At 36.4% G+C, this 19,625-nt stretch overlaps 1 protein-coding gene across 1 annotated transcript; it reads right to left on the reverse strand.

Annotated features, from left to right (window-relative positions):
- Positions 1 to 313: 313 nt before the first annotated feature.
- Positions 314 to 17,659, reverse strand: LOC115410719 (carbonic anhydrase-like). Its single transcript, XM_030122491.1, has 17 exons — positions 17,503 to 17,659; positions 17,260 to 17,314; positions 16,375 to 16,413; positions 16,104 to 16,280; positions 15,846 to 15,997; positions 15,671 to 15,760; positions 12,391 to 12,457; positions 11,698 to 11,861; positions 8,228 to 8,327; positions 8,114 to 8,143; positions 7,842 to 8,018; positions 6,099 to 6,253; positions 5,925 to 6,014; positions 5,288 to 5,335; positions 5,124 to 5,193; positions 4,855 to 5,018; positions 314 to 1,280 (listed from the first exon to the last, which is right to left on the reverse strand). Exons 2-17 carry the CDS (start codon positions 17,312 to 17,314, stop codon positions 1,113 to 1,115), a joined length of 1,746 nt encoding a protein of 581 aa, XP_029978351.1. The 5' UTR covers positions 17,503 to 17,659; the 3' UTR covers positions 314 to 1,112.
- Positions 17,660 to 19,625: the final 1,966 nt, after the last annotated feature.

Below are 19,625 nucleotides of genomic sequence, written 5' to 3' on the forward strand. Positions count from 1 at the left end.
ACTGTGTCATCATGGTACAGGGAGTAACCTGTCATGACACAGATTTTTTTCCAGGTTATTAAAATGTTTTATATGTCATCTTGCCAAGAAACCACTGTGTTTGTTTTTGGCGCGGCCCCGGCAGAAGCTTTGGTATGTGGCGACTGTGGTTTTATGAAGTTTCTATGGTTCAAGTCAAGTTCTTCCATCCATCAACTTTCATTAAAGTGTTCACCTGATCCAACCTGTACTGTAGCCCAGTAGTCCTCCCTACCGGGTCAAATACTAAAAGCGCTGCAAAACTGTGTGTGAAAATGGAAAAAGACAGTATTCCTTAAGTTAAAGTTCTTTTATTTATTGTCCTAAAATAGTAATTTAATTTACAGGATAAAAAGCCTACAGATGTGAGAAACCAACAAAGCATTTAATAAGTTTTTCATAAGTCGTTAAATCACGTCCATCATCATACGACAAACACAGCGCACTAACACACTACAGGTTTATTTCATTGTTTCTAAACTGCATGGATGTCTAACAGGTCTGAAAGTGTGAAATAAGTTTTGAGGATGGTTATAACAACAGCATACAGACGGTAACCCCAGCAACCTGTGTTCACGCCCACATATTCACATGACAAATAATACTACTTAGTAACCCCTGAGAACAGTGTGTGTGCACCCGTCATGTATGTGCACCCAGGGCAACAGGAAGTGGCACAGCAGGTGACACAATCATTACAAAGACTTCACTTTCCAAAAGTACCTCTTAAAATAAATAAAAATTATAAAGATCACAACAGTGAATGCATTAACAGATTCTGAAGTTGATCTTTTCACTGAGGATGTCTTCAAACTTTATATATCTTATAGACTCCAGCATGACAAAAAAAAATCACATTCATGTTTAGAGATTGTTTCTCAGCAGCATGCAACAACATTAATAAAATTTAGCTCATCATTTTATTTGATATCATACATGGTCTGTCACATGATTCAGTTTACCTACACCTGCAGATGAGGCAGTCTTAGTTATTGCAATCTCAGCTTTTAGGATTTTCTGTAATTATTGTATAGCATTAAATGATGATAAAGTGCAAGACACAGACTTCACAGTATTTAAACTAAGCAATCTTCTTAGAGGTGGAAGTTTGCTGAAAAGCTGCAGTAAAAGGCGAGCAGCAGAACCAGTATTGCTGGTCCAGGAGCAGGAGCAGCTGATGTTTTGTAGATTTTCCGACTGTTATGACTCTGCAGCGGGCGAAAGGCGTCAGAATATCCAGCCTGAGCAGGGAACATCTTCATCTGTTGGGTTTAAAGAAATAGTATGTTTCAATTTTGGACAGATGGACATTCAATGAAACCAGATCATTTTTCTGTTTCAGTCAATGTATATGTGTGTATGTGGTTTGTTTTCTATTTTCCCATCTCCCCATAATGAGTTCAATGCCCTCCAGGCTTTCATAGTTTTAAACAATGTGAAGGTGATTTACTAAAGACTCTAACCTGTTTGGACAGAGACACAGTCACATTTATCTGTTATTGATCAAAACTAATGCGAACATACTGTATTCAGATTCAGGAATGCGTGTGCTGTCTTTCCAGTAGCTGTCGTAATTGATTAACACAGTTTCAATCAGCACGGGTAAAAAAGAAATTACAAGCAGCACTTACTAGGTCAAAAGGAATTACATTTAATCCAGCTGAATGGAAGATCATTGATATTTATTCTCTTTATTTATTCTCGTTAACGAAAACTAATGAAATGACAAAAACTAGAATTGAAAAAACATTTTCGTTAACTGAAATAAATAAAAACTATAATTAAAAGAAAAAAACGATAACTAACTGAAACTGTATTGTGTGCTTCTTACAAAACTGACTAAAACGTATAAAAATTATGGATAAAATTCCCTTCGTTTTCATCTTTTTCAATGTCAGATTGATATGAAAGTGATTTATTTTGCTCTAGCAATTTTAGTTAGCGGCACCATACACTACTTCACGGTCTGTCACTTCTTGTCACTTCTCATACTCTATCTGGAAACATGGAGACTAAAGTTGGGAGAAAGCAGCAGAGTCCTGTCTGGGATTTATTTGAATACAACAGAGAAGAAGAGAAAAAATATGACAAAACTAAAATTAATACTAAAACTAAACTAAAACTAAGCATTTACAAAAAAAAAAGAAAATTCATAAAAACTAGCAAACCTGCCCTAAAAACAAATTAAAACTAACTGAATTAGAGAAAAATAAAGTTAAAACTAAATAAAACTAAACTATAATGAAAAATCCAAAACTATTATAACCTTGTCACAGAGCTGTCTGACGTAAAAGTGCTCATTTTTATACTTTGGGATTCTCACATATATGTGATCTTCTATTAAATATCAATTGCAAAAGGACATGTAAAGTAAATACACACATTGTCTATTTATCCAGATAAACATAACTATAGTCAAAGTGAATGCACATGTATAGATCTAAGTCTTTTGTCTGACAATGTATTGCACAGAATTGGAAAAACACCAACAAACCCAGTACCACCCAGTGGCTCAGTCAGATGCTGTCCAGTCTTCCATTAGAAAGAATAACCTACATTGAGAAAGCCAAACGGCAAATATTTGAAAAAATTTGGAGACCCTTCATTAACTACGTCAAAGAGTTAGACCTAATAGGCAATTCAGTTGACTGTTAACATTATATACGTACATTGCAGTTCCTGGTTTTATATGGACAAGTACACTTCTATACCCAGAATCACCAATTTTCAGAAAGCCTGTTTGTCTTGATAATGTCTTTCTGTGACATTCATCCTTTAAGATCAATCCAACAACACAATTTTCCTCCATGATGAATAAGTTTGTTCAGGATTATGAATAGAATTCACAAAATTAGACTGGCCAGCATCATAAAAATTCTAGGAAATCTTAGCTACATTTATGTCACTGACCCTCATGAAACTGGGTCAACTGACCAGCTCCATCCAATTTCTGACAAGTCTCTACTACAGGCATCAACCTGAGCCAGTTCTGGGAAATCTATAATTATTCTATCTGAACCATTATGCAGTTCCACACCCTATTTAAAATATCTCAAGTATTATCATAACTTGTGCAATAATCAATGCCATTATACTGTTAAAAATGCCATTTACACCTACGTTTGTAAACAGTTTGAAGAAAATATAGACATACAGTAAAAAAAATATTAAAAATAGAACCAGTTCTATCCCAAAGCTAAAATTCTGTGCACAACATCTTGAAACATACATGAAGACATGGTAAAAATTTCAAAATTTTCATTAACTGGCTACATGGTAATTTGGATGCTCAGATAGAGTATTTTTGGGAAAAATTTAAATCGACCCATTTTATTCATTGCCTCACGGCAACACTTTTCATTGAAATGTAGTCTTTTTGGAGTATATTGTTGCATCTTGACCATAAGAATCCATGCAAAAAAAATAGATCTCTACATTCATCCATTATGGCACAGTGCAAACCTGAAGAGAGAGGACATTTGGAAGAACTGGCCTTTTCGCCTGATTTCAAGGCCTCATGGACCAAACATGAAGGCACCTACAATTATTTTTGATGCAAAATACGATCTTTTCAGGGGGATTTCACCCCAGACAGTAAGTTTCAGCAGTGTGGCTTGAATACCTAAGGAGATATAGCTCCTCAAAGTTGGCTGAAAAACAAATTTGCAAAATTAAAAAAAAAAAACATTAATTTTCAAAGGGCTGTATCTCCTAAACTATTACAGATATGACATTAAAATTTTGGATGTGTTCGTTTATCTGGGAGGTGAACAAGTGTGAATTTTTTCAGAATTTTCTGAGGGGGTCATGTGGGGCACTTTCTGAAATCTGGTTGATTTGGGATGGAATGACCCTGCTGTACTTTATGATTGTAAACCTCGATAAAAATATTCTGGCAATAAATAAATGAATAAATAAATACATACATTCATACATACAGGGTGGGGAAGCAAAATTTACAATGAACATTTAGTTGTTTTTTCTCAGCAGGCACTACGTCAGTTGTTTTGAAACCAAACATATATTGATGTCATAATCATACCTAACACTATTATCCATACCTTTTCAGAAACTTTTGCCCATATGAGCAATCAGGAAAGCAAACGTCAAAGAGTGTGTGATTTGCTGAATGCACTCGTCACACCAAAGGAGATTTCAAAAATAGTTGGAGTGCCCATAAAGACTGTTTATAATGTAAAGAAGAGAATGACTATGAGCAAAACTATTACGAGAAAGTCTGGAAGATACTATTAAAGAAGAATGGGAGAAGTTGTCACCTGAATATTTGAGGAACAGTTGCACAAGTTTCAGGAAGCGTGTGAAGGCCGTTATTGAGAAAGAAGGAGGACACATAGAATAAAAACATTTTCTATTATGTCAATTTTCTTGTGGCAAATAAATTCTCATGACTTTCAAAAAACTAATTGGTCATACACTGTCTTTCAGTCCCTGCCTTAAAATATTGTAAATTTTGCTTCCCCACCCTGTACACACATTGGGTGACCTCAGCAGCATCAAATCTCCATGAATCAATGACTCACCTGAATGTAAAAATGTTCACATTGTCCTTTGTGCATTGTCTGTTCATAAAGGCGCTGATCAAACAGCACCATCAGGAAAAACAGACCACACCACATTCCTGTTTAATGGACCACTAAGTTGATAGAGGTCATTTTCTGGCCCTGGTTGAAGTATTATCAACTGTCTTTTTCCCTTTTTCATCAGAGCGTCATTAGACACATTACAGAAATCCTGAGAAAACCCTATGCTCCTACACACACTAGAAAAAACATCACCTGCATGATACATCAACATCACATGACCAGTAGGACATACCAGGCTGGGATCCACCTTGACAGGCTCTTTAAAGACCGTCCACACCACAGCTTCATTACAAGATGGTGTGGTTAAGGAGCCGTTATAGCGGTAGTACTCATGGCGGTTCACATCGCCAAGCAGGTCGTCAATGGAGATTTCCTTTTTGACCTCAACGTGAGAACCTTCATTGAGGTAAATGCGTATAAAATGCACTCATGGTTAAACATTTACAGTGTCCACACTCATAAAAGCATAAAAGAAATGTTGTTAAAAAACAATGCACTCACTGATGTTCTGAATGGCTGGCAGGTAGCTTGTCAGTTTTTTCCATGGATCTTCATCAGATGTGTGACTTGTCTACAGAAGAAACATGTTGAACAAGTAAGAACATCTGAACATAGAGCAGCAAAATTGACTGAACTGACATTTTAAAAAATAATATTTCATTCACCTCTTCACTGTCACCTGAGCGTCCCTTGCTTTTGTGAGACTCGGCAGCCTTGAAAATAAACAAGTATATTAAAATTATACTCTTATCACATACTTAGATTTGTAAAATAAAATAAAAAAAACACACTGTACTTTTATGTACCAAGAAACAAAACACTCCACCCATTGTAAAAGTGCACTACATCTACTATCATCACCATCAGTTAATGTCTGGAAAGTGACAGAAGAGTGGACATGTAATTTATTTTATGCATGTTAATCTCTGGTGAACCTTTGTCAATCAGTCTGTTCAGTCAGTGGCATGCAGTCTATGGACGTGATGTTCAGTTTCTAGACACTGACGCGGAAACCACCAGCAGCTAAATATTTGCAGCGGTGCAGGAAAAGTCTGAACATTCTTTTCCACCATGAAATACTGGTATATTGAGTGACAACTAAAACCGCCTACTTTTTGTTACTTACTTTTTAGTACTTTGTAATGTGAACCAGCAGATTCATATTTCTTGTTTGGTGAATGATGCATCTCTTCATGTGACTATTATAAGGAGTGTTTTTCCACTTAACTACAAAAGAGCACTTCCATTTTCTCATTGCTTTGCATCTGCACTCTCTGCATAACTATAAGTGCTGACTGTTACCTCCATGAAGAAAGCAAGCACTGCCAGGCCGTTTGGTGTCTTTACTGCTTCTTCCAGGGTTAAATCCTTCCTCTTGTTCACAATATGCATCTGGACAAAGTCACAATGACAATTTATTCTTAAATAGACAATGCCTTGACAGTAACGCCTGATGGAGTGGATGGTTTCTGCTACCTCCATTTGATATCTTTTGGAATCCACTGTATGCTCCGAACCCGTGGAGTTATCTGATGTGGTGCCCCAGTGGAAGTGGAACTGAAGTGTGGAGTAGTTGTGTCCCAGACCTCCCTCTGACACCTCCACCATGTCTTCTTTTAGCACACATTTCACTGGGAGTTGGACAAGAAAACAAACACATTTTTCAGTTGATTTTATAGGCTTGTAAAGTAATAGCTGTAGCAAATTTGCTTCCCAAGCAAAGAGTCACAGATTTATTTTTGTTGGGCTGTCAATCATCAGAGTAAATGACTATGTGTTAATGGGTTGTTTCTGGTGACTAGTGTGTTGGTGGGTAGCAAACATTACCAAACAGTGTTAGAGAGGATTGCTAATGTTATCTTTGCAACTGATCCACAGCAGAGACCAAATTTGTTCTCTGTCCAAAAATAGAACTTCTTAACTATGTTCTGAATTTAACTAGTTTTATCTCTAGTTTTGTCTTGTTAACCCTTTCATGCATAGTGGTCACTACAGTGGACAGCTATCTTTCAGCTGTTCTCTTATCGTATTTTCAAGGATTTAGTTGTTTTAGTTCCATATCAGCCGACACAGTGGAAGCTTATGCATCATCTCATACACTGCAATTCATACCATTATTGTAGCTTTGCTGTTCTTGATAAACCTGATCTACAGTAACATGTTTGAGTGTAAATCAAGCGGTTGTTATTGTTGTTAGACTGTCTATAACTTTTTTTTTTTTTTTGCATATAATCTCCATAAAGTGAGTGTGTTAAAATGTGACAAAACATCAGATTAACAACATTTAAGAAATTATTTCAAATTATTTCATAGTTTTCACAGTGTATCAGTAAATACATGTTTCTTTGCTTCAAAAATTAAAAACATGGTGTCCAGATGAGTAGACATTTTTGCAACTCCATGAAAAATAGGTTTATAAAAAACAATTCCAATTGCATTATTTTTTTCATGCCTAAAATGGAATAAAAACACTCAGGAAAGAAAATCTCAATTAAGGTTCTCATAATTCATGCATATGAAAGGGTTAAATAAGTATACATGAGGAGCGTCAATTATTATTTTTAGTGCTGTTGAAATAGAGTTAGGTTAGAAAACTTTTCTCCATAGCTCCATGTAAAAATAACATAATTTTTGATGTAATTTTTACAGTTAGCTCCACAGCTAAATTTAGCTAAAGCTATCATACCAGCCATGGTTGGCTGCTGTTAGCACACCAGTTAATGCTAATGTTAGCTGATTCAACTGAACAAAATGAGCACATGTATTTGATAAAATAACATTTTAGATTTCATAACTACTTAAGAATAAACAACTATTTATTCATATTCAGTCTGGAAATAGCATTTTCTAAAATGCAAAAAACAAATGAGGGTTTCAGTACTGATCAGGAAGTGATAGTCACATTTCTTCAACATTGTTTTGATGGGGAAATAGCCTCGTCAGTGAAGAATAAAAATGCTATGGAAATTCATGAAGTATTGCTTTTTACGTTCCAGTCCTGGGGGGGAGCAGATTCACTTTTTGGTCCTGAGCTGAGAAAATTTGGAAATCCCAGGTGTAATACCTTGTTTTTTTTGATAAATAAATCTAAAATGACAAATAAATTTACAAAAGAAACAAGCTTTACCTTTATTCTGGTTTTGCTGGGGTCATTTCAATGTGCATTTAGCCACTGTTATCCAAGAAACCAGTACGCAGCTTGAAATAAAACTCACAAACCTGCATGGCCTGTGTTGATGATGTACTTGATGACATGTTTGTCGTCAAACTTTGTGTAAACGAAGTCGCCCAGATCTTTGTTCTCCACGGTGTTTTTTGTGACAATATCGACAGGCGACTGTCTATTGCCATCACAGAACGAACCAGGCAGCATGTGCCAATGAGTCGGGCTAAATTCTGAGGGCAAAACAGGAAAAAAATAAGTCTACATCCTTATCCAACGGTGTTATCATATGAAACTATTGTATCAAGACATCTTTGCAGATACCTACCACAGTGGTTATCATAGCACCAATCACAATCTGAAGAAGACAAGAACAAATGTATTTAAAGGATGAGTTGCAAGACAGTTAAAAAATGTACTGGGTCATGTGTAATTTTCTAACCTATGTGGACTGCAGGGGAGGCATACACTGTACGTCCATTGAGGGGTTGAGGAGGACGGTACACACTGGTGTATCCTGTCTTTGTGGGAAATCGCTCGATCTAAGAACAAAACAAGATGTCCATGAATGGAGCCACACACTGATGACGCTGAGTGTTAACATTTCAGAGGAGCAGTGGCAGTTAAGGAGGTCATAGGTCAATGGAAATGGATGTCTACAGGGCAACTTGTACATTTTTTGGTTTAGTAACCGCAGAGTTATGGCATTTTTTCTTCTGGCAGTATTAGTCAGCCCATACTGTCTCAAAGTAAAAGATAAATCTGGAGCGATAAACATTTTTTGAAGGTGACAGAGTAAACTGGTTTTGTGTGAACCTGGTATTTATTCTACTCATTCAGTTTCTTCTTTAACTAATGAAACAGAGGCACTACCTTAACAGTGACATCTGAGCCCTTTGGTTCAGTTGGATTGTGTCTGCTACGCTCATTACATACGTGTCCTACCTGATATTTTCAACCTGGATGTTCTGCTTTTTCATACACAAAAGACAAAAGCAGTCTTGCATCTTTTAAAGATTGAAAACACTAACCGGCATGGGAGTCCATCAGGAGATTTTATCAGCATTTTTTGCAGTCATATCTGGGGGGGTTTTCTAAAGGTTTCATTCATTCCTCTTTCAATCATTGTCATTTCTAAGATGCCTATCTGATTACATGAGATACACTCTATGTCTACACCCATGGAAATACAATTGAGGTCAAAAGTTTGGATACGGTATACCTTGGTTTACGCATACAAAAAAAGTTTTCACACTTCAGAGTGTCACAATATTGAAGACCCTGGTGTTAAAAGTACTGAAGTCACATTTTTAGACAATTCAAGTTGAGCATATAAACATGTAGTATTTTTTTTTAACTAAGTCCACCCCATAAATATTTTTAACAGATGTTTTTTGTGACTTCAGTACTTTTAGTACCAGGGTCTGCATATTCTCTCTGCCAGTCCAGTAAGCTATAGCTATTTTATTAACATTCAAATTGTATTTTCATAACAGGGTTTTGGTTTTGTTTTTTTACAGCTTTTATATATTCTGTTTATTATATATTTTATTATGTTTTTAATTCATTCTTAGAGGGTTTACCTGTGTCAGGACAGAATGGATACTTGTCAAATTCAGGGATATATGTTTGGTTGTATTTTAGGGTTGTGTCCTTTTTCTCACTATCCTGAAATCAACTGAAAGACCTGAGAAAACAGTTTACTACAAGTCTGGTTTCTCCGCAGGCAAAATTTTCCAAATGTTTGAAGGTACCTCGCTAATTCTTACAAACGCTTGTGTAACAGCTGTGAACGGCACCTCAAGGCAACATACCTGGTGGAGGTAACTGATGCCGTAAGTAACTGGTACAAAATATCACTATTCAGAGTAGAGAGAGTATTGTAGAGCCAGATCCTGAAAAGCTGCTACCCAAGAAGGAAGATGCTACGTAACAAAACTTCAGTTTTCAAAGGGGCATCGTGACACAGATCTTACTTGAAGAATAAATGTTCTCTTGTCAGATGAAAAATATATAACTGTTTTGATCTTTGAGCAGGATATCCAACATATCTTAAAATAGTGTTCCAGAATGATGGGCATATCAAGGTAAGAAGAGAGGGAGATTAAGTGATTACCCATCATACCTAGTGCCTACAGTACAAGCCTGTGGGGGCAGTTTTATGATCTGGGGTTGGAAGATCAGCTGAACTTGAATATACCAAACATCAGTGTTTTTGTTTGTTTTTTTTTTACCTCCGCCAAGGAGGTTATGTTTTTGTCAGCACTGGTTTGTCTGTCTGTCTGTCTGTCTGTGTGCAAGATAACTCAAAAAGTTATGGACAGATTTGAATGAAAATTTCAGGAAATGTTGATACTGGCACAAGGAAGAAATGATTAAATTTTGGTGGGGATCGGGGGTGAGGGGCCACTGATCTGCCTTGGCGGAGGTCTGCGCTCTCCCAGTGCTTCTAGCTTTTTTTTTTTTGCTGATGACACAGACATATTCCACGATGACAATACCCGGATTCTTTGTTATCAGATCATGAAGGAGCGGCTCAGGGAGCTTGAGACATAATTTTCACACATGGGCTGTCCACCACAGAGTCCAGACCTGAACCAAAATTCAGAATCTTTAGGAGTGTGCTAGAGAAGAATTGTTTTCCATAAATGATCCCATTGTGAACGCATGCAAAATTAAAACCAAAACTTGCCAAATGGAATACCATATGTGTGACTTCATTTTTGACTGGGCAGTGCATAAAACAATGTGATAAGTGAGCTCAGTGTCCATATTGACATCTAGTAGTGACTTAACTGAAGTGTTTGTTTTGCTTGTTCTGGGAGATTGTAACTCTCATCCTAGATATATTTTTGAAATGAAAACACAACAGATCCAGTTCCTTCCAAATATACACTTATGGAAATGGAAATGTGAATATTTTATTCCACTTTTGTGTTTAGATCCTGCTAAACCCTAGACTTTTAAGGCCAGCAGTGTAAAAAGATTTTGAAGCGGCCCTCACCTTCACAAAACCTTGACTTTAAATTTATGGAAAATTTATTAGAATAAAGGAGTGGCCTATATTAAAATGAAATATTCAGATATTAAATATATTGCTAATCAGTCAGTGAATATAGACATAAATTCTGTCTTAAGATCAAGTTACAAACTAATCTGTGTTTTTAAGATAACACCTCAGATAGATGGAAGGGTTCAGCAGTTTGATCCTCAGCTTTTTGTCGAGTGGAATTAATGCTGTCAACATGTAGTCAAAACGATCAAAGTTGAAAGTGCGGAAGACAATGGTTTAAGCCTTTACTGGTGCTAAGGTAAACAGTCAAACACCTGCTGAGCTACTAGTCACAGCCAGGATGCGACACCTGACATGTGGAGCTACTATCAGCCAAATCCTGATGGCTGTCAAGCAGATAACAATCCAAATGACTCAAATTTATCTGATTCTCCGCAGTCACATGAAGCTTACTCAATGTTTTTTTGTCTTTTTTTAACTGTCAAAGGAAAAATAAAACAAATCAGATCATCACTGTTGATAGTCAAATCAGGTGCCAGCATGTACAAGTGCCTGTATGTTCCTGCACTCGTCTGATGTCCATCGGTGACAGCTGCCTGCAATGGCGGTAGCTTATATAATGGAATGTTAATGCATGCCTTCTCACTTTGCTTGAGGTCATTTCAATTTTGTCATGTTACCATGCAATTACTGCTCTCTGTTTCAGGTCAGAACCCAACCAGCAAGTTACACCAGTAGCAACAGCAGATTTGAAAAACAAGTCAAACAAAATATTTCGCTACATATATTCTGCACAACACCTTAGTAGTGTACGGTTTAATTTCTCCTATTGTTAATAAATATGACTCCCTTTGTCCTGTTTTTCTCAGGGGCAGGTTTCAAAAACGTGGCTAACTCACCAGTTTTTTGCTGATTTTGATTGGTTCTTCAAAGACTGTCCAGACGACGGCTTCATTACATAAGGGGGTAGTTAAAGAGCCCATGTACCGAAAGTATTTGGTGAGGTCTACATTTCCAATCAGGTCATGGATAGAGATGGGAGCTGTTATGTTAACATCAGAATCTGCAGAAAAGAAAAAGAAAAGAACATTCATGATGTGATAAGGTGGGTTTAAAGGCATAAAAATAGTGACATAAGATAAGCAGCACCCTGAAATATATATAACTGATAATATGGACTCCCTATAATCTCAATGATCCAACACACCAATCTTCAAAAATCCCTTCAACTCAACTATTTGACAGTAAGAAAATAGAGAGAACATTTGTTTGTTTAAGAGTCACTGCAGCTTTTCGTGTATATATCATTACCACAGAAGGGATCTTATGTCATGAGTTATCACATAATATTCTCAGGTGACATATGCCTTAAGGCAATGTCAGATTTACTTCAGATATGTCGCCTATTCTCACGGATCTTTTTGGTAGAAAATGCACCAAACTAAGCTGATATCCAGGTATCTGTTGACACTTTGTTACAGAAGTGGCAATGCATCATGTCTGACTGCTCTAACCTTTACTTTACCTTTACTACCACCTCGCACTGAAAAAACATGCATGAAGTCATCCTGCAGCAAAAGACCAGTCTGTACCTTTTTCACACGTGATGTATGACGTAAGGTTGTCCCATGGTCCTGACATATCTTCATCATCAGTCACCTTTTGGGAGTGGATGTTATGATAAAGATTAGAGATGTTTTACAGATATTTTTGTGACATTTCTAATGAATGCAGTAAGACTTTGTTTAAGGAACATGTGAAAATGACAAACTTCAACCACTTAGAACATATCCACCCCTCTGAGTAATTACGCTATGTTGTGATTACACTAAAAATCTTGTCACCCTTAACCCATAAAGACCCAGTTCTACTTTTATGTCACTTCCCAAATGAATTTTTCTCTGTAATTAACCTTTCTTAAGTGGTTTATCACCATTTATTATTATATAATCCTCTGTATTTTGCTTTTTTTTCAGTGAAAATCATGCATTTTCCAGTATTTAATATCCTGATTATGTATATGTTCATAAAAAACTCAGATTAAAGTTGAGGATTATTATATCAGAAAGAGAGAAAACTGAAGAAAAACTGACTTTTTCAAGAAAATCTATCATTAACTGATTATAAACCCAGTGTATCCATCTGCTGACATTGATCCAACTCCATTGGTTTTACTGGTGAATAAATTTTGTTGATGATGACCGTGTTTCAGCGTTCACTACAGAGTCTCTGAATGTCCAAATGGGTCATATGTGATGACTTTGAAAAGATAACAAACAGCATTTTACACCAATTATTTGTATGATGTATTTGATAGGATTGTTGGATCAACAGGTATTAAACAGTTTACATCAGTAGATGGTTTGGGTCACTGGTGGATGTTTGGGTCTTTATAGGTTAATACATATTTTTAAATCTTTTTTTTTTTTTTTTAAATATCCATTAACATTCACAGTGAATGTGATTTCAGTTGAAATACTGTTAGTTGTGCACTGTTGCCCATAAAGTTGGAATAAAATATATGTACTTCTTGTGACAATGTGTAACTGGGACTCAGTATATAATCGCTGCATTAATTCAAAGGTGATTTCTGATGGATATAAACAGGGGAAAAAAAGGAATATGTCTGAAAATATAATTATTCCAACTTTATGGTCAGCAATGTAGAATCAGACTACAGTAAGTATGTGTAAGTATTGACAAAGTACTTGAAATGAAGCCAAAACCTCACTGCTATGAGAAAGAAATGAGCAGTGAGTGAAAATACCAAATCTGGTTATGAACTTCTAAACAGGTGTTGGGACGGCGGATTTAGTAGCAAAATCGTATTCTCTTATTCTGGGTTGTCTTCTATATAAGCAAGAAAATGATCATGATGAAACTGTAAAATGTAAAATTTACTCAAAATGAAGAAAATTTTACTGTACTCAGATAACATTTGGTCCCTCTCTAAAAAGAGTCAAAGTTGCTCTTTGTGTAGAGCTCCCAAACTCAATATAGAGCCAAATTTATTCAATATAGAGCCCAATTTTCTCTTTTTGAGGAAAATACTTCTGACTCTGGAAAAAATGCTTAGTAATTCTTTCTGTGTGTGTGTGTTTAATGTAGAGAGGAATGGCTGCCTTCATTTGTGAAAGAACTACAAAAATGTCCAGAAGTGCCCTATCAGATTATGGCTCTAGACTGAGATATGATATAGATAGATCTATGTTCGGTACATTTTTTAAGATGATATGTACCATAGATTTTGAGTTACGTATGAAACAGATAGACAGCCTTGAATACAACACCCTCATGGTGGCGAAGGTAACATGTCCTCATCATTAGTCAGTATAAAACACTTATTAACGCCCTATTTTGCTCGACCACAAACAGTTGGACTAGTTTTCCATCACTGACCCCCAAAACTACATCTAATTGATAGTAGCTGAAGAAGCTCTTAATATGCTTCTAGGTCTTATACAATAGTAATAACTATTATTAAGCAGTAAATAAGAAGTTAGTTCTAGAATATGGTCACAAAGCAGAATAAACTTAATGAGACAGGTGAGGAGATAATGTGCTTTAAGCAACTACCTAATGGTGAGAATGTGTATTTTAGCCTAAATCACAGGTGTCAAACATACAGCCCACGGGCCAAAGCCAGCCCACCAAAAGGTCCACTCTGGCCCATGGGATGAATTTGTGAAACACAAAAATTAAACTTAAGATATTAACAATCATTTTAGTTTAGGCACCACATCCAGCCCAATTTGATCTCAAGTGCACTGGATCCAGTGGTGTAGTGGTCCCTGGAGAAGTGGGTATACTCTGAATTTTTGGCTTTTTTTTTTTTTTTTTTTTTTTTAAGTAGTCTAGAAAAAGAAACAGTGACAAGTAAGACTACTCTATTTAGTTTACCCAAAAATCCATCAGTAGTTTGTGCTCACGATTATAAAATTATCATGACTTGATCAGGGGCAGTTTGTAGGTATTACTGATCACACAAGCAGCTGCATGAATGTAAATTATTCAACATGAGGTAAGCATAGGATAACGTTAGTGACCTTCCCTTCTGCGCCTCTGATTGGCTCATCAGTCCTCATGCCTAAAGTTAACCAATCTAATCAGTGACAGCAGCGAGAACTAGCCAATTAGAGACAGAGTAAGGCGGGTCATAGCGTCACCATCCTGGGGGAAGAAATGGGCAATTTGGCTCAGATACTACTGAACGGTGCACATCAGGGGGATTTAGAAGTGGGTATACCCAATGATGACTGAAAAATAAGTAGGTATACTCCATATACTCCCATATACCCTGGACTACACCACTGGTTGGATCAGTAAAATACTGTCACAATAACATTTAAACACTGACAACTACAATTTTTTCTCTATGTTTTAGTGTAAAAAAAAAGTTACATAAAATTACATGAAAATATTTACATTTACAAACTATTCTTTCACAAAAAATATGAATAACATGAACAAATATGAACAACCTGACACATCTTAAGAGAAATAAGTGTGGTTTTAGCCATGTTATACCTGTTACTAAATGTTTTGTATATTTTTAGATCCATTGTGATCTGTAATTTATAATGAACATGTGTAAATGAGAAGCTGGGGTATAAGACTGTTAAAAGTGCACTTAAGAAATTTCCGATTGTTCATGGTTGTTCATGTTATTCACATTTTTTAAAGGATAGTTTGTAGATGTAAATGATTGGAGATGACATTATATGTATATTATTATATTAATATTCTACAGGTCTGGCCCACTTCAGATCATACTGGGCTGAATGTGGCCCCTGAACTAACAGGAGTTTGACATCCCTGACTTAAATGCTCTGTGAAAGGTTTGCAGTTCAGCTTTGAGGTATCATATCATACATCTATGAAAAATCCCAGTGCAGCTATTCCTTCCGAATCCGCTACAGCCTGCGTCACATTTTTGCCCTTCTTCAGACTGACAATATGAACCTGGAGAGAAAAGGTAGACACTGTAAAGACACAGCATCGCACAGTAGTACATATGTACTGGACTGAATGCAAAACAATACTGCACCTCCATTGGATATCTATGTCCATTAATCAGATGCTCTGAACCTTGGTGGTGGTCAGAGTACCCCCAATGGAAGTGAAACTGGAGAGAGGTGTACGTCCCATTGAGTCCACCTCCACTCACTTCCACCTCATTCTCCATCAGGTGGTACTTCACTGATGGAGGAACAACATCAGTGTAGTTAATAGATGAGGCTTTTTGGGTGTTTTCCAAAACACAAAGGGTAAAACCAACATCCCTCAGGGCGCGTGTGTGTGTTACCTGTATGCCCGGTGTTTGTGAGTTTCGTTATGACGTGCTTAGAGGTAAAATTAACAAATGTAAAGTTCCCCAGGTGATCGTCTTTCTTCACATTGATGCAGGTTATATTAATAGGAGACTGCCTTTTATTCCCACAGAAAGAGCCGGAGATGCTGTGCCATTCTGATGGTGCGGTGGCTATTAAAATAAAAGTAAAAGTGTCAAAAGCTGTTTTAACTAATGATAAACTAACCCAAATCATGCAGCAAGTCAAACATTTGTCTTTACTTACGGCAGCCAGTGTAACACCATTCACTTCCACAAGCTGAAACTGAAATAAAGAAATAGGAAATGACAAAAATAATACCAAAAAAGAACACAATATGGGTTTAATTTGAGAAATAACACAATAAATATGATACTTATAGTGACAAAAGTAACAATGTACAGTATTAAAGCTGCAGATAAGACCTCAACAAAGGGAATATCTGTCCACACGACTGTCTTTTAGCAAAATGTCGTCACACACATGATAAACATCTACTGTTTATCTTGTGTATCTGCCATTGTTGTTTCACGTACAGACACATACAGGCTCATGTTCATTATATGAAGAGTTTGACTGTGATCCCATTGTTTCCTAAACTCTCACTTTTCTATTTAATCATGGATGCACATAAATTGAGTTTGAAAAATCATCACCTTGTAAGATTGTTTTGTTTTGTTTTGTTTTTATCTCAATTTTAGTGAACAAAATGGACAAAACCTACACATGGATGAGACAGCTAAAACATAGAGAGAATACCCATATTATTATTATTGAATTCTGATGTTACACTGTTCACAGGGACTACCAAATGAGACAAATGTTATAATATATTTCTTTACTGTGATAAATATCATTGTAATAAATATTTTTCTATTTTATTATTAGGGTTGATTTTACATTGTTGTCTAAAACCAAATGATCCTGAATTGTTTTTTAACCTAATTTTACACCATCTTGACTTATTGTCAGCCTTTAAACCTTAAATATGAATATTGACTTCAGCATTTATCATTATTATTATTGATGACAACTGACATAAACATTTTTATCATGATAAAGTTCCACAAAGGTTGTAATAATGTGTCTGTACAAGTGTGTCCAACCAATAATAATTGTTGTAGTACTCACCACATTTCAAAAACGCTGCTAAAAACAGGCACGGCAGAAGCGAAAAGAGACGCATCTTGAAAGAAAAAATATTTAGAGTCAATTTACAGAAACAAATATAAGAAAAAAAAACAAAGCTGTAACTCTGTGACTGCTATAGAACTCAGTTGACTAGATTTATATTAAACAGTGAGGATAAATGTGCTAAAATACAATAAAAATATACATAATAAGGACAACAATTCTTCTCAATAGATATCTTACCTTATTATCCTGGATTGAAGCTGCTGTTGTGTATAAAATATTACATTAGTAGGAAAAATGACACAACAAATGGACTGTCCACTTTCCAAAGGTCCATCTGTGGATACAAGGGATGGATCCCAGTGACTGAGTCAGTGATATAGAGTTGGGGGGAGACATAGTGGGTGGAGGCCCTAGTGTATACACAACACACTGACCCTTAGTGTGGGAGATGGAACTGACTACTCCCTATATTCAAGACACTGCAATCAAAAATACAGGCATTAGATGGTCTGATAAAATCTAAAAGATGAGCTTTAAATGAGTCTTACTGGGGTCTTACTGAGTCCCCAGTAAGACATTACTGAGATATGAGTCTTACTTCATATCAAATACCACATTAGCCCTAATTTTCTGATGCAACAAGATGTTTTAAGAACTCCTGTGTAATTTTTTTTAAATTTTCATCCAGCCCCCCCACCCCCTCACCCCAAAAATAACTTTTTTAACTCTGAAAATCTCCACTTTCACAGCTCCTCCACTCTTTTGTCCAGTGCAATGTATAAATATGTTCATGATGGGCCATTGAATGATCTTGTCAGTGCCATATTGTATCATAAGAGTACTTTGCACAATGAAAAGTCTAATGTCAAGGTCATGTTGTTGGTTAAAGGTCACCAAAATGCCTTTTTTTTTTTTTTTTTTTTTTTTTTTAAATTCATACCATTCCGACATTTTATCACATATGTCCTAAGTTCTCTTCCCTCTGGTTTCCTGGTGGGATCCCCCAAGGCCTTTGGCCCTTTCAAAGACACATTACAGACAAAATATTGCAACATGTACATTCCATTTGAATTTGTCGCCATTAGTGTGGGGGGAAACACTAGCACACAGTTTGCCGAGAATCACTAACACTTCATTCATTCATTCATTTTCTGAACTGGCTTTGTCCTCACTAGGTCGCTTGGAGCCTATCCCAGCTACTTATGGGCGAAGGCAGGGTACACCTTGGACATTTCGCCAGTTCATTGCAGGACATGAGTTACTGTTTGTTCAGTATTGTCAGCCTTGTAAATCTAAGCTGGATTTTCCTGACCAAGGAAAATAAAATTCTCACTTTGTGCAGTTATTTACACCTGGCTTTTCTGCCTCCGTCCATAATAATTTACATTATTTAGACTAAATGTCATCTAAAATTAACGTTTATTTGCAACATAGTATAGCAAACTATTACATGATCAAAAACAATTAATTTTAGCCAAAAAAAAAAGTCTCCATTTTGAATGTCTGGGGTCAACAGAAATTTGTGATGTTAAAATGGGGTCACAAACTAAAAAAGGTTGGGAACCACTAGATTAAAGCTTGAAATCCCCACTTCAGTCACATCTTGACAGTTTCCTTTCACATCCTCTGTGTTGTTGTACAAAGGCAAAAAGACAACATTTGTGCCACTGAACTAGGTATAGACCTGACTATAAATCACTAAGTTGTGGATTTAGGAAACACTCTCTTAAAACCCAAAACCATGTCTTTATAGTTTTAGTAAGTCCGTTTAGTCCTATTTTAAAACCCCACACAGCCAAACAGTAATCTGCATCAAACCTCTGCCGTGCACATTACGGTGTTCTTTAATTGTGTGGATAAGCCGAGTGTTTTTATTTAGTGTTAAATCTGCAAACTGACACCGGAGAGCCTTGGCCTTTCTGCCTGGATGAGGCTGTGCTTGCAGCTCCTGGTAATGTGAGCTACTGCAATGTATGTCTGTGGAGCTTATATGATAGAGTTTCAGCTGCTCAGCTTGTGAAGACCCTCAGCAGGGACTCCCACGAGAACATCTATAATAACACCACTGGGATTTTTTTTTTTTTTTTTTTTTTTTTTTGCAAGTAAAAAAGATGCTACACGATATGACAGCTTCCAGGACAGAACCACAATTTCCCATTCGTATCAGTTTCCAATCGACAGAGAGAAGTCTGCGATAAACAGAGTGAAACTTAAAGTTAAAAAAAAGAGTTTGTTCCTGGTAATGTTTACTGTGATTGTCTGTGTTTGGACCAACATCATTCCCGGTAGTGTTCTGAAAAACAGGTTTTTTGGCCTTCAAAGTGGTTCCACCTCGTTACTCTATTTATGTTTGTTTGTCC

The sequence above is a fragment of the Sphaeramia orbicularis genome, chromosome 19, assembly GCF_902148855.1.
Source record: "Sphaeramia orbicularis chromosome 19, fSphaOr1.1, whole genome shotgun sequence".
NCBI lineage: Eukaryota > Metazoa > Chordata > Actinopteri > Kurtiformes > Apogonidae > Sphaeramia > Sphaeramia orbicularis.

Bases quoted from the DNA above. Each gene is read 5' to 3' on its own strand.
- LOC115410719 (XM_030122491.1), bottom strand. From the start codon at position 17,314: ATGCGTCTCTTTTCGCTTCTGCCGTGCCTGTTTTTAGCAGCGTTTTTG. The intron at 8,144-8,227 runs GTTAGAAAATTA...TGTCTTCTTCAG, and splicing joins CTCCCCTGCAGTCCACATAG to ATTGTGATTGGTGCTATGAT. The intron at 5,336-5,924 runs GTAACAGTCAGC...TTTATTTTCAAG, and splicing joins TGCTTGCTTTCTTCATGGAG to GCTGCCGAGTCTCACAAAAG.